Genomic DNA, 16329 nt, shown 5'->3' on the forward strand with positions numbered 1-16329 from the left:
GTAATATTTCTGGAGCATCTAGTCTTTTGACTAAGTTGTGCCATTCCTTTATTATTCCTACTAGAAGTTATGGATGATTTACTAGCAGTTTACAGTAAAGGTCCAGCTGGGTGTTACCAGTTGGGCGTGTCCCTGCACACTGTCTGACACTGGCACCAATTATTGGATAGTCAGATTATGAAGGGACACACCCTCGACTGGTACCACCCAGATGGACCTTGATTGCAGACTCCTGGTGATTCATAACTAGTAGGGATAATAAAGAAATGGCATAAGGCAGAGTAATAAGACTGGATGATCCGGAACTGTAATTACACTGTAATGCAAGTAGTTACTAACAGACATGTCAGGTTGGGTGACAGGTCCTCTTCAAACCCTTTTTCCACTAGGACAGTTTTCACACTGTTGATATACACTAATTAATAAAACCTGAATTATACAATTAAAAAAAAATATATGTTCTAAACCTATACACACACATTTCCGTGAAGACCTGGCACATCATGAAGATGCCATTTTGACATTACGAGTGCCTTTGTGCAAGTTTGTCAGAAATGCATAAAAAAAATTCATATTTGTGTCTTCAGGTCTGTGATGCACAGCACCACCTAAAAGTAAAAGTACAGTATTGGCAGAGTTCATGCTATTTACATCATGACAGTCTGTATGCACATATTCTCACAAAATCATCAATACCAAAGCTCCCCATGACCCAAATACAAGTAAAGATATAGAAAAAATGGGTATAGCAGCACGACGAAAAAAATAATAAATAAAACCTTTTCTTGTGGTGGTGCCAGCCGTGTTGGGAGCCAGTCTGAAGTTCCCCCTTGGATGCGTCCTATATGGAAAACCGCAGCACTCGCTTGTCTTCAATTCTGTAGAATTTATTTCACCAAAAACAATGCGACGTTTCGACCGTAGCAGTCTTTCTCAAGCAGCATACAATGTGAACAATAGCAGACATATATACACACACAACCCCTCCCAGTAGGTCACATGACCTAATTAGATATGTAAATGATACACCAATTATGTGAAGTATTTCCATTTCACCAACCTATAATCTATTCTATTAAGTCTACACATATTTATCATTCCCCCACCTCCATTGAGCACAGTGTCCTAATTATAAAACATCAAGTAGTGTTCATTCATACAAACCTTTGGTTGGCACATCATGGGGGGGACCTTCTCCATCGTTCTGTGTTGTCTGAAAAGCGCGCGCATCTCAGCGTTTCCCTATCGGAGGTGCGCAAATACAAGTAAACCTCTGAGGCCCATTTACACGGGTGGAAAGTTGGGCCAATTAATGGGTACATATGTGTAATTACCTGGAACAAATGTAACCCGTGTAAATGTGCCAGCGAATGAGCGGTCTCTTGTTTGGTGACCCATTGTTTATGCGGCACAGAATGTCATCCTTCGTGGACAGCCCAATGCCTCATGAAAATAAAATATCCTGCTGACAAATGATAGATCTGTATGGGGGGGGGGATAATAATCATAATAGCGATCATTCATCCCCATACAGAGAGGATTATTGCTGCATGTAAATACTAATTGGGAATGAATCTTTGCAGGAACGTTCATTCTGATCACTGCCCGGTTTATTGACCCAGAGTCAAAAAATATGCGTATTAGATATGCAATGTCCCATTTTCTCAACCCTTTAGCAGAGAAAATATGTGCCCCTTTAATGGGAGTGTGTCCGGAAGAGTCGTCTTATTAAACCAAGCCAGGCGCACATACTCTCCAAGTGCGGCCCCATAAATGTTGCCATGGTTTTGGTATTTAAAATTTTAATATAATTCCAAGATTTCCGTCGTAGCCCTTCTATTGTAGTCATGGAAAGTGTTTTACATACATCCTGGGTACTGAGAGGGTAAATCAAACTACAATACGTCTTCTGCATCTTCAGGTTGCACAGTTATTTAGGCAGTGATCTACTGCGTTTTTAAAAGTCACTTAAAATCCTGGTTTCTGACCCATTTTTTCTGGTCACTTTCAGTGAATTTCAGACAGAATATCTTCTGTGTGACTGCAATCTTCTGTGGATGCTGCAGTGGGTCAAGGCAAAGAATATAACGGTCCGTGAAACAAAATGTTCCTACCCCAAATCTCTGCAAGGGCAGGCAGTGACGGCGGTAAAACCTGAGCAGCTGACCTGTGGTAAGTAGATGTGCATTTTCAGGGTGATGGGGACCCCCACGTACCTGAGAAGAGGGGTGCCTGGTTCCCCGGTGGCGTGTTAGCAATAAAAGCGCAGTCTGAGCATGCCCATTCTCCTGTTTCCATGTCTCCTATAGACTAGTGGATGTTTAGCTAACACTCCTCTTGTAGGTGAGGGTCCTACAGACTGGTGTGCCATGAATATTCTGTTATTCCATTAAAGGGAGCTTCCGTGACTTTTAAACTTAAGACTTATCCTCTGGATAGGTCATCAGTATCTGATCAGTGGGGGGACCCAGGACCCCCGCTGATCAGCTGTTTGAGAAGGCACCGGTGCTCACAATAGTGTTGCGACCTTCTCTCTGCTCGCCAAGCACAGCGCTGTACATTGTTGGGTGGCTGTGCTTGATATCGCACTCGGCCCTATTCACTTCTATGGGGCTGAGCTGTGCCTAGGCCACGTGACTGATGAACGTGACATCACTGGCCTAGGCAAAGCTGAAGTAAGGTGGCGGGGGTCCCAGATGTCAGACCCCCACCGATCAGATATTGATGACCGATCCAGTAAAAAAGGAGTACTTAGGTAGAGCTGATTAACTTACTTTAGTCTGTTTTAGTCAGTATGGCGATTACCTATGGCATCACAATTCTGGAGCCTCTTTTCTCACATCTCTGCATTGTATGGTTCCTCTGCTCACCTCCTGAGCGTTCATGAATGTATCGACAATTTCATGTTGCCGTTTTGGTTGTCAGTGTATGTCGCTACATAGTCAGCACTGATTGCACAGGGACACAACCTCATATGGTTACACCCAATTGTTAGTGTACTGCTAGGATGAATAACTGAGGAATGGCAAAAAACCGAGTTAGAATTAGACATGTGAGGAATGGGACATATCCTCTTTAAAGGGAACCTGCATTGGTTTAAATGGCTAAAATACAGATGTTACAGTCCTGTGGGAAAGGACTCAGTATCTGCTCCGCTCCTCCTGCTCTATAACCTGCAGACTGCACTGCATTTTCTTGGTGACAGGTTCCCTTTAAAGGGGTTTATAGTCACATAATAAAGGATGCAAATGGGGTAAAAAAAAGAAGAGCTTATGCACGCCTCACGATGCCCTGCCTGCTGCCCTCCACTTCCTCCTCCTGCTTAGCCAATCACTGTCTGCAGCAGTGACCCGCCTCACAGTGATTGGCTCATCCGTATTCACAGCCGTTATCCACCGTATGGGGATGGGTGCAGGAAGTGGGCCACAGCCGGCATGCAGGGGACCGGTGAGAATAAACCTTTTTTTTTTTTTTTTTTTACATCTTATGGTGGGTTCACATCACATTTTATGCCTCCTTTTGATATATACGTTACCAAAAAAGGATACAAAAACGCAGCACACCACGTTCTTGTATCCTGCACAGTCCGGTAAAAAAAAAATATATATATTTTTTTTTTCTTTTGTTTTTTTACAATGGAACTCTGTGGTGAGTGGATGCCACTGTATGGCATCATTCGGAGGCATCCACTTAATGTATATGTTTTTTGGATACGTTAAAAGGATGGCAACAACGTGATGTGAAGCCGCCCTAATTGCCACAGTTGAAAGACTGTTTGTGTAATATGTCAGAACACAACTTTATGAAATAGATGCTCTAATCCACCACAGTCTCAACCATTCCTGGGAGTTCCCCAGTCATCTCCTGGTTCTTACTGGTACTGAATGTAGTGATCCCAGTGTCTATGGGCCAGCTTGTAGATCCCCTGCACGTCCATGTTTCCCATGTCAGCGGCTGACTGAGGCATGACTTCACTTTCTTGTCAGCGGGTAGATTACGCCTTTGGATGTTTACTGGGTAAAATAAAACAAGGCAGGACCTGCAGGAGGTATGTATTCACCTTCAAGCAGTGTGCCCCGTGCCATGTAGCTACATACACCGCCTTCACATTGTGTCTTCATGCCCTGCTGCTCTGTGAAGGTGCTGCTGATTGCCCTGGATGCACTGTCAGAACTGCCATATGTGTTGCAGATTTAGATGACCTTTCCAGTATCTGATGAGTGACGGGCATTATGGGCACTGTATCGGAGGTCATTCAGTATCTTCTGCATCAAATAAGGTTTACAGAGTGCTAGGAGAAAGACATTGGACTGAAGAGGCTGGCCATACACATAAGATCGCTGTCAGCCAGCAGGTGTCACTGTTGATCCCCCCTGATGCACTGAGCCTGCCAGGAAGAGGGGAGGAAGCCACTGCCAATTGAAATCCAATATGCCCGATCCTTATCTGCCATCAGGGAAGAGTCAGGAGGCCTCCATACACATTAGATCAGGGATCAGCAACCTTTGGCACTCCAGCTGCTGTGAAACTACAACTCCCAGCATGCACACTTTCTTGGCTGTTCCTTTAACCCCCATAGAAGTGAAAGGAGGATTCTGGGAGGTTGCTGATCCCTGCATTAGATGGTCCCAAAGTCGGCGGGGTTCAGCTGACATCCAGCTCGTAAGGTCCGCTTGTGTGGGATTATAAAGGTTTATTCCCCTAATATCCTAATGGGATGGCATATTTTTTCTCTTAATACCGATACTTCATGAAAAAATGTTAGAACATCTATTCATAAATGCATTATGCTATTCCTCTATTATTCCTGCTGGAAATATAGGAATGTGTTAGCATTACCATTTCTCTTGTCAACTAAGGCTTAACCCTACACATTCTGACAGTGTCCAATTAGTGGTGAGTGTGTCGACACTGTAGGGACGCCTCCTATTGATAAAAGGAATGGTAACGCCCAGTTGTCAGTTTATTCCCATATTTCCATTAGGAACAACAGGGCAATGGTGCGGAGCAGAGTTATAACATTGTTTTAATGAAAAAAGCAAGTTATAGACTTGCCAAGAGAGCTGCTATGTCCTCTTTAAGGGAACGCTACCCTCACATTTTGTTACCTTTATATTAACAACCTATATATGAATATTCTGTTGATTGTTGGTTTTTTGTAAAAAAAAAAAAAAAAGCGGATGTTTTTCTGGAAATATTTTTGGGGGAAGTTACAGCATGTGTTCTATTTCCTGTCCTGGCTATTCATTTCCCTACTGTTTGGACTTTTACCATGGAAATAGCGACTCAGAGCATCACACATTACACTGATGAGAGCATCTTTATCTAGTCCTATCAAGAGAACAGTAGAGCTGTCATACTGTTATTCTAATTCTACAATATACTATTTTACTACTAGATATCTTTTCCTCAAAGCAACAGAAAGCTAACAATGGGTTCCTTATCTGCAAATATTGTATTTAAAGGGATTGGCATCTCAGACATTGATCGCATATGCCCCCAATGTCAAGTAGGTGCAGGTCCCACCTCTGGGGACCCCAAAATGAAGGGGAGTGCAGCGAGCATGTGCGGCATGCTCTCCATTCACTTCTATGGGAGTTCTGAAAATAGCTGTATGAGAGTACTCTGCAATTTTCAGAACACCCATAGAAGTTAATGGAGGGCAGCGACCTGTTCTGGAGATAGGAGTGGGTCCCAGAGGTGGGGGTGTATCGTAGCGATATGCCATATATGTCTGAGATGACACAAACCCTTTCATTTTTAATGGTATAGTACTGCTGAAATGAAAAAGAAAAACTGACAGAAGTATACCTTTAAGTCCAGTTGGGATGAGTTGCACAGAACATTTTAACCCTTTATGAACATACTATAATTTACAGCAACTGTTGCATGTCATATGAGTCCCCATTGACCACTTGGGCTCTGACTGGAGAATAATTTCATATATAACCTTTCATGTAATGTTTTTTTTCACTTGATTCCAGATTCACCTCTTGAGCTACCTTCTTTTTACATGACCCCTTCTCATCGCCAAGTGGTCTTTGAAGGGGATAGCCTCCCCTTCCAGTGCATGGCTTCCTATATAGATCAGGACATGCAGGTTTTATGGTATCAGGATGGGAAGATTGTGGAAACGGACGAGTCGCAGGGGATTTTCGTTCAGAAGAATATGATCCACAACTGCTCACTGATTGCCAGGTATGTTCTGTCATGTATGGTAATGTAAAGTACTATGAGCATCATTTACAGCCCAGCAGTACCTGACTCATCTAGGTTGAGAGTTAAGAGGTTATCTAATTATTATTATTATTATTATTATTTATTATTAAAGCGCCATTCATTCCATAGCGCTGTACATATGATAAGGGCTGCACATACACAATACAGACAAGTGCACTAAGCAGGAACAAGACTGGTTACAGACTGGTACAGAAGGAGAGAGGGCCCTGCCCGCGAGGGCTTACAATCTACATGGTATGGGAGAAGGACACAGTAGGTGCGGGTGAAGCTGGTCATGGCGGTATGGAGGCAGCAGGGTCACTGGTTGTAGGCCTGTCTGAAGAGGTGGGTTTTCAGGTTTCTTTTGAACAGATAAGAAAATTTGATGTCATACAAGCCAGCATCAACCAGTATAGAATTGTTAACCAGAAGTCGTGAGGGAACCTGCCCATCTGGACACCATTGACATTGCTTACTCCTCCCGCATCATCCTTCGTTATCTGCAAAGACGTCAGTCAGGCCTAGGTTGGGAGGGTTGTCTACTGAAGAGACGGCCAGCGGACACCTAGAGAGTAATTTGCATGTGGGGCAGGAATTATGTTTAATTAAAGTTGTACATTTATTGGAACAGTATTGTCTTGGTGTTGACCCCTTGTATCCCTTTTTAGCGCGCTGACAATTTCCAACATACAAGCTGGATCCACAGGGAACTGGGGCTGCCGGGTCCAGAGCCGGCGCGGTAATAACACCAGGACGGTGGACATTGTGGTGCTGGAGAGCTCAGCCCAGTACTGCCCGATGGAGAGAGTGGTAAACAACAAGGGCGACTTCAGGTGGGTGAACGTTTCATAGCTCAGGGTGAGCGAGCATTAGCCATTTCACAGTGGATTCATCAGAAGCCCCTCAGTGGCTGTATGGCAGCAGACTGACCCTGTGAGTGCACCCTCTGAGCAGCCAGCAGGAGGACAAACCTTCTCACTCGGTCAAAAGCTAAAGGACCTCCTTTGATTTAAGGGAGATTTGTGAGGCCATTTAATGCTGGCAGCTGGGGCTCGCTTTAGTTGGATTTGTTTAACAGCGGTGTATTGTGATGTACATATGACTGTATGATTTGGCCGCTGTTGTGTGGGGACTTCCAGTACTTTTGGGATTGAATGCAGTCCCCAGCGGAGAGGTTTTCTGTTGTATCACATACCTTCACACAGACTTGTATACAACACGAATCCCCTTGCTGGCCAACACAATGTTGTGTGTATCACCAGTAAAATGGTGACTAATTCTCCTCACTTGTGTCTTAGCGTATTAGACCTGGAGATAGTTGGGCGGATCATCACTAATAATCGTGCGTAGGAACTAGGACTGCAGTAAACGTGTTTTTTTTTTAAATTGCGTATTCTATCGATTATTTTTTAATCTAATAAGAAAAAATGAATTAGTAGACTATTTTCCCCAACACCCTTCGTTCGTCACCCCAGTGCCATCAGCTATCCCCCACCCCAGTGCCATCAGCTATCCCCCACCCCAGTGCCATCAGCTATCCCCCACCCCAGTGCCATCAGCTGTCCCCCACCCCAGTGCCATCAGCTGTCCCCCACCCCAGTGCCATCAGCTGTCCCCCACCCCAGTGCCATCAGCTGTCCCCCACCCCAGTGCCATCAGCTGTCCCCCACCCCAGTGCCATCAGCTGTCCCCCACCCCAGTGCCATCAGCTGTCCCCCACCCCAGTGCCATCAGCTGTCCCCCACCCCAGTGCCATCAGCTGTCCCCCACCCCAGTGCCATCAGCTGTCCCCCACCCCAGTGCCATCAGCTGTCCCCCACCCCAGTGCCATCAGCTGTCCCCCACCCCAGTGCCATCAGCTGTCCCCCACCCCAGTGCCATCAGCTGTCCCCCACCCCAGTGCCATCAGCTGTCCCCCACCCCAGTGCCATCAGCTCAGCAGGGATGGTGTGCACGGTGATGGTGTGCACGCCGATGTCGCAGTGCGGGGATGGTGTGCACGCCGCATGAGGAGACAACAGAGTGGCCTAGTGACAGAGGGGTGAAGTGGCAGCAGCATGAAGAGACCACAGAGTGCCAGAGTGACTGTTAAGATCAGAGTGGGGGGAAAATGTCCACACTGAGGACAGGAGGGAAGGGGAACAGTAACTGTGCCTGGAAACTAGGGAAGGAACAGAACACCTCCTAAACAACCTTGATCCGGGCCCTAACTACCTATCAATATTAATAGACCATGAAGGTAGAAATATTCATATGCAGGATACCTAGGCCCTTTATTCCCTATAAGGCCCTGGAATAAGGTTAAGACCAGAGACAACCCATTCCTCCCCAGATGGACGAAAGGAAGTCTGTCTCAGGCCCAGATACAAACAATAGGGAATATAACAAACACAAACAAACGCGACACTTAACTTATGTAGAGATGGACGAGCATGAACACCAGGGATGACCTCACACAAGCTCAGCCAAACCCAAATGAAAGCTATCTACCGCATAGTCAGAAGGGTGGGGCCAGACTACAAAGGGTCAAAGTGATGACCACAGAGCAACAGCTGAGAAAAGGGAAGTGGGTAACACGGGACGGGATGGGTAACAGAAGAAGAGATCCAGAAGACCGAGTCCTCCACTGCCAGCCGCTCTGCTAGCAGCGTCTGGTCATAGTTCTCGCTTACGTGCACTATGACCTGACGATGTGTCAAAATCCAGTACAGAGTGTTTCGGGCCGGCGGGTGACCACGGAGTGATGAGTAATAGCAAGCGCTTCACTCCCGCTCCATGGTCACATGATGCAAATGCATCCTCGATGCAAAAAAATTTGCATCGAGGATTTTTTTGTGTCTAATTACTCGATTCAATAGAGTAATCGTTTCAGCCCCAGTAGGAACGCTCATTAGCAATGATCTGCCAGTTTAAAAGTGCTGCCAATGAATAAGCAAATTTTCATTCATCGGCAGTCACAATTTTTAAGCAGGCTAAAAAAAATCATCATCTGCCGATGGCAGATCATGTCGTCTGATCACACTCTGCTGCCAGCAAATAACGATTCTGTATGGGGATGAGCGATGGCTTTAGCCGTTGCTCTGCCCCATACGAGCAGGCGATTATCGGGAAGGAGCGCCTCCCAACAATCAAAATGCTGATCTGCGGGTCTCATACAGGCCGTAGGCCCTGTCCAAACAATGGTACGCCTATATCTCAGAGGTATGCTTTAGGACTATTCCCTGATGTATATCTCTGATTTATGTCACTGGATAGACATTAAAATTGTACATCACCCACTGGCCACCATGTTGGTAAAAAATTGTACAATGCAGTATAGATTTTTTTTTTTTTTTGTTGCAGCCCATTTGTTAGGGGAAAAAAAAGTATACTGACACATACCAGCCCGATCAAGGCCAAAAGGAAATTAATTTTTTTTTTGGGCCTCAGATATATGATGGCCTGTAGTGTTCATGATGTACGGTGGAATATATGAAGCTGGACCTGCTCCATGAACAGCAGACCTCGGCTGTGGTACCCAGCTTACACCCACCTGCAGTGCCGAGTCCAGGGATGACTCCGATCCAGTCTGTTTGACACTGTAGATACAGCAGTTAGACAGACGTCCATCTGTCACTTGTGACAGGAAGGGATTAAACATGACGTGAACACAGCCCCAGTCAGAACGGTTTCTCCCATCTTCAGTCCCTGTTGTAGTTAGACACCAACATGGAAAATCTCATCTTTATCTAGCCATACAGTGGCACGTGAATATTTCTGGGATTGTCCCACCTGCAAAGACCTAGTGCAGTGATGGCGAACATAAGGCACAGGTGCCAGAGGCGGCACTCAGAGCCCTTTCTGTGGGCACCCGCACTGTGAAAAAAGTCTATGGTGTACCAATATGCCTTAGACTTTTCCTGCCATTCATCAGCGCAGGGCGCACTATGAACAGCACAGGCAGCGCACTGAATGTAGGCCGGCTATTATAGCTAAGTGATAAAGTACATGGGAAATATACTATATTGTGTAATCAGGGTAAATTGCCATGTTGGCACTTTGCAATAAATAAGTGGGTTTTGGGTTGCAGTTTGGGCACTCGGCCTCTAAAAGGTTCGACATCACTGACCTAGTGTGTCCGGTCTGGAGGAGGAATGATGGCTGCCGCCTCCTTTTCGCTTTGTGCTATGTAATATGAGGTGCTCATTATTTCCCAGTAAAAGACGTTCTGTTGCTGGGATGGACTTTCTGCTCATTGTAGATCTGTCAAGTATTATCTGATGGCTATGTATGAGACCCCTCTCTCCTCCTCCGCCTGTTCCTATAATTGTGGTATGAGAAGATTAGGAGCAGTCGGCAGAGCTGTGAGGACCTACCTGTCACATACTCATTGAGGAGGCTTGGCTCAAAGTGCAGTATCTTTGTGATCATAGCCCTTCGAGAGATGTAAGGCACTAAGGATCAGACGACCGTTATTGAAGATGTAATAGGTACCTTTTAAAAGCCCTAATAACATTAGACAGTGAAAACCGCTGAAATCCCTGCCCCCGTACTTGTGACTGTTCCTGTAAAACGCAGATGATCATCAGCCAAACATGCGGCAGGGGCAGTCTACAATGTAATGTGAACGGAGCTGTCCTGAATTTTCAGATGTCAGAGTAAAGAATGATTAGGCATGTTGGATTTCAGCATGCTCAATCCCTTTGGCGGCAGGAGAGTGATAGCGGTCAGCTGCAGTATGTGTGGGCCGCCTTGGTGCTGTGAATCTGGCCGTGTCTGCCTTACTGTGTCCCACCCGATTCTGCGGTGCGACGTTATACAACGGAGCTCGAACTTGCCTAATTGTCAACCATGACTCCACGTGTTACATGATCTATATTTTATTTATGGCCTTTTGTGTGTAGCTGTTGTATCACGTGGGAAGTGGAGTTGTCATTTGCCAGTTAATTGTCTGCCGTAGCTCTGATATGTAATTGTATAACCTGCTAGGTGGCCGAGGACGCTGGCTGGGATCACTGCGTATCAACTGTGCACACGTTACTCAGCCGGAGGTGGAATCTACCCTGGTAATCATCAAGATGACATCCGAGCCTGGCGACGGTGTGACCGAGGCGGCTTCTGGGCAGAGGACGACTATTCTCGATGCCAGTATGCCAATGATGTGACACGAGTGCTGTACATGTTTAATCAGGTACCGTGCACTGTCTATTTAGAACGCTAGCTTGTCATTCAGTTCTGAGATTTCACACGTGGTTCACAACTTTGCAGAATTACTGTTTTACAGTCCATCTGTATAATTGTGAAGAAAGCAGCTCCTTGTAATCTGAGGATTGCAGACAGAATGCCATCTGAGGTGCTTAAAAGGTTCCTATTCCACACCCCATCAACACATTGTGAGCCTGGAGTACTTGCTGCTTCCAGTGGGGGGAGAGGGCTGAATGAGAGCAGATTTTTGACACGACCGTAGGGCCACCCTGCCTTTGTTGCAGACCGCTTTGACTTGAATGGGCCCGCGATGCAATACGCAACATACGGCAAAAGATAGGACATGTTCTGTGCATTTGCGTGGACATGTCCTAATATTTTGCTCTGTTGCGGATTGCGGACCCATTCAAGTCAATGGATCCTCACTGCATTGTGGAGTTCACCTGGTCGGTGCCAGTGTTTTGCGAACGTTCAGTTTGCCGTCCGCAACACGGGCACAGCAGCCCTGCGAGCGTGTGAATGGGCCTTAGCACCTCAGTGTACAATATAGTTGGTGCACGTTTGCGTCACCTTGCTCAAGGCATTTAAGACATCCAGTACAGTAATGTTCCATAATATCTGGCTCTCCATCTGTCAGGACATGCTGGGAGTTGTAGTTTTGAGAGGCTCAGGTTTGGGAATGGTGCAGTTGGATGTCTTTTGCAGTCTACCTAGCTGCCGGAAAAGGCAACAGACATCTGATGCCTTGGGGTACATTCACACAATGTGTCAGATGTACAAATCTTCCATTTCTGCTGAGTTTTGCATTTTGACTGAGGTGAATCCCAATCATTGTGGCTAATCCACAAGCGGAAACCCGTGTCTGTATGAAAATCGCACTGTCTGTGCCGTATGTCCAGGGAAGGCGTCCCACTAGTATATAGCGAAGAAGGAGCTGCACTCTGTGCAGTCTGGAAGACCATGCAGAAAAAAAACCTGCAGCGCGGACACCCATTGAAAACAATGGGAGACTGCTCAGTTTTTGCTGCCGAGTCTGCACCAAAAAGCACACACTAAAAACTCTTGTGTACAAGGTCTTAAATGGATTCCCGTTTTATAACTATTAGGTTTTGGTCACACCACAAAATTGTAAGCTGAAGTAATGTGGTTCCAGCAGGAAGGAGAAGTATGTCTTTTATATTTCCGGTTTCACATGTGTGATTCAGTAAAAGTGGTCATTTCCCACCACCAACCATAACCTCTTATGTATATCAAATGACAATGTTTGAATACCTTCTTGACATGTTTAATACATTCCCCATAATATAACAGTTCTGGACTAAACTGTTCCACTTTTATTCCTCCTGGAAAAGTATGACAACTGCATGTTACCATTCGTCTCGTCGATAAACAGACTGACATGGTCCTCACTAATTATAGTCTCAGTATGTATAGGGAGATATCCCACTGACGAGAGGCATGGTAACTTAGTCACCTGAGGAGTAACAGAGGAACAGCCCACGGCAGCTCCAGTGCAGATCATATAATCATTGGTTGAGCTTGCCTGGTCTTCACTCTCATTTTCTTCATACGTTTTTAGATGCCCCTGAACCTCACCAATGCCGTTGCCACTGCAAAGCAGCTTCTGGCCTACACCGTGGAGGCCGCCAACTTCTCTGACAAGATGGACGTTATCTTTGTGGCGGAAATGATTGAAAAATTTGGCCGTTTCGCAGATAAATACAAAGAGGTAATGGTGACCAGGAGACGTGTTCACACATATCGCAGTGCTAGGGACATAGGACGCATCAGAACGTCGTGTGACATATCACATTCTGGATTATTCCTCATATCGTTTAGTGAATATGCAGTGAGCCTAGGATTGCATCTGATTTATAGGTATTACACATATGCAGTAGCAAGGTTGCCCTAGACTGTTTGGGTGTGGATGTAGCAGAGCATAATTTGTCATTTGGCAAAACATTACAAAGGTAAATCCTGCCATTGCCCCTACGTCTTTTTATTGCAGTTGTTCATGGACCTTATTCAGCCCAGTGTCCTGTGCTGCCCTGGAGCGTGTGCTTGGCCGCATAATAACAGCTAAGCTTATGCTCTATTGGCCAGGATTGGAGGAAGCTCCAATCCTTACTGCTTAACCCTTTGTTGTATGCAGTCAGTAGTAACTGACTTTAATTGGGTCACCCAGTGATGTGATGTGAGCTGAGACAGAGGGAACCATGTGCAGTCCGCCCTGAAGCCTTAGAAAATACCCCAGGACTGTTAATAAAGGATTACTGTCCTAATTTTATTTGCTAATTTATTAGAGCTAGGCATTTATACCTGAGTTAGTCTGTCAATGATTCCTAAAAGATCTGTAATTACCTATAATAACAGCTTTCATTAATGTCCTCTGTCCCATTCCACTGCTCCCTTAAAAGACAGTCGCTATGGCTTGTCTGTCTCTGGCTAAGAAGACAGGAAGACGGAGAGGCGGTCCTTCACACTGCATGCCTGCATTAGGCTTTAGAGTGAGGAGGCGTGTCTCTCAGTAATCCATTCTGATTGGCTGACAGGGAGCTGCTGTCTACAGCAAGTGTGTATGGGAAGTGAGGGAAAGCAGTTTTGGCCTCTGAGAACTGGCAGAGGAGCCATCTTGAGAAGGTCCTAATATTGTAGAGGTTAAAACAGCCGTAACGAAGGGAAAAACTCAAGGAAAACTGTGGTATGTGAAGAAACTAAAGATTGCTTTATGCATAATGCTGCTGTAGCAGTAACATATGCTAAAATAGATTTTTTTTACAGTTACCCTTTAAAATAATCCCACTGTTACAGGCACCAAGTGTTGGCCTAAGAACATACTAAGTTGTAAGGACAGAAGGCATAATGTCTTGGCCCACTGGAGTATGCTATTGCTTTGTAAGTTTAAAATAAAGATGTAAAACAATAATTCCTTTAGGCTCCATTCACACGTCCGTGGAATGGGTCCGCATCCGTTCCGCAATATCCGGAACGGGTACGGACCCATTCATTCTTAGTGGGGCAGGAATGGATGCGGAGAGCACACAGTATTTTGCTCAGGTCATTTTTTTTTTTGTTCATGTATTACATAAGACTACAGTTCGTTATGTGTTAGGTATCCTTATGCATATAGCAGGAGACCTGTCAATCAAGACAAGCAGGGGGCCACTACTTCTGCCCGACTCTTATTAAAACAGTTTTTCTGAAACTCGGCAATGTTTCTGAATAAAAAAAGTTCTGTAAAATGTAAATGGTGGTCTGTATGATGCACATATGTTTATAATCCCTTACTTCTTGCAGCTTGGTGATGTAATGGTTGATATAGCGAGTAACATCATGCTGGCTGATGAACGTGTCCTGCTGATGGCACAGAAAGATGCCAAGGCCTGCACACGTATAGTGCAGTGCTTACAGCGGATCGCTACTTACCGGCTCGCCAACGGGGCACAAGTATACTCCACAGTAAGTCCGTCAGAATTGTGTATTAAACTAATATGTGATCTGTACATGCATTGTCTCTGTGTGTGCACACCGCATCTGCAGGACAGCATGGGAAACATACTCGCTTCTATGTACCCGTCTAAGAGTGTTCTCTCAGAAGAAGTCTAGCCAGTATGTGGGCATACCTTATGTTTGTCAGGTGAGAAGTGCAATATTCATTACAAAGATATCCCACTGGTTGGAAAGATAGATAGATAGGAGAGAGAAGGACACGGCTTCGCACGGGTATATTTCATCAATTTATTTTAATGTTTGTGTGTGTCGTTAAAAGATATTGACATACACAATAACAGTGACATCTACAGCACCCGCCCCTTAACAGTGACCTCCACAGACACCCCTCCCCCCCACAGTGCCCCATCTCCTTAAAATGGGACCTCCACAGTAGGGATCGACCGATATTGATTTTTTAGGGCCGATAATTTGTGAACTTTCAGGCCGATAATTTATACCGATATTCTGGGAATTTTCATTTTTGAGGAAAAAAAAAAATTCCTACACAAATCTGCTGAAAATTAATATGTTTATTGTTAATGTGTATTTTTTTGTTTATAAGTCTTTTTCATTTATACTTAATATTTTTGTGTTTTTTTTTTTTACTAACTTTTAGCCGCCTTAGGGACTAGAACCCTTGTCCTATTCACCCTGATAGATCTCTATTAGGGTGAATAGGAGCTCACACTGTCCCTGCTGCTCTGTGCATAGTGCACACAGCAGCATGGAGCTTACCATGGCAGCCAGGGCTTCAATAGTGTCCTGGCTGCCATGGTAACCGATCGGAGCCCCAGGCTTACACTGCTGGGGCTCCGATCGGAGGAGCAGGGGAGGGGGGATCCTGTGGCCACTGCCACCAATGAGTAATACTGGGGGGGGGGGGGGGGGGGCACTGCGCCACCAATGTTTTTACTATTGGCCGGGATTGGGGTGGGGGCGCACTGCGCCACCAATGAAGATAAGTCTCTCAATCATTCATATACAGGAGGCGGGATCTGGCTGCAGAATCACATAGCCGGCTCCCGACCTCTATGAGCGGTAGCTGCGATCCGCGGCACCTGAGGAGTTAACTACCGCGGATCGCAGCTATCGCTCATAGAGGCCGGGAGCCGGCTATGTGATTCTGCAGCCAGCTCCCGCCTCCTGTATATGAATGAATGAAAGGCTTATCTTCATTGGTGGCGCAGCAGCCACAGCCCCTCCCCTCCTCTTTTCTTCTCTTCTGTCATTGGCAGCAGCAGCAGCATAGGGGGAGGAGACACTGCTTCCTTCTCCCCTGTGCTGCTGAGGGAACACAGAGAGCGCTGAGAGCAGCGCGTTCTGTGTTCCCCATACGTTATCGGTATATCGGCAAAATAGATGCCGATACCGATAACGTTCAAAATCCTCAATATCGGCCGATAATATCGGCCAAACCGATAATCGGTCGATCCC

General features: G+C 45.7%; 1 protein-coding gene across 1 annotated transcript in view; it reads left to right on the forward strand.

Annotated features, from left to right (window-relative positions):
• The window catches only part of ADGRA3 (adhesion G protein-coupled receptor A3), a 66646-nt gene that overhangs the window by 35409 nt on the left and 14908 nt on the right, over positions 1-16329 (forward strand). The window contains exons 6-11 of the mRNA XM_040419030.1: positions 2012-2172; positions 5985-6198; positions 6888-7052; positions 11188-11389; positions 12983-13132; positions 14701-14862. Coding sequence (XP_040274964.1) covers positions 2012-2172; positions 5985-6198; positions 6888-7052; positions 11188-11389; positions 12983-13132; positions 14701-14862 — 1054 coding nt within the window. The remainder of the gene's footprint in view (positions 1-2011; positions 2173-5984; positions 6199-6887; positions 7053-11187; positions 11390-12982; positions 13133-14700; positions 14863-16329) is intronic.

The sequence above is a fragment of the Bufo bufo genome, chromosome 2 (assembly GCF_905171765.1).
Source record: "Bufo bufo chromosome 2, aBufBuf1.1, whole genome shotgun sequence".
Classification (NCBI taxonomy): domain Eukaryota; kingdom Metazoa; phylum Chordata; class Amphibia; order Anura; family Bufonidae; genus Bufo; species Bufo bufo.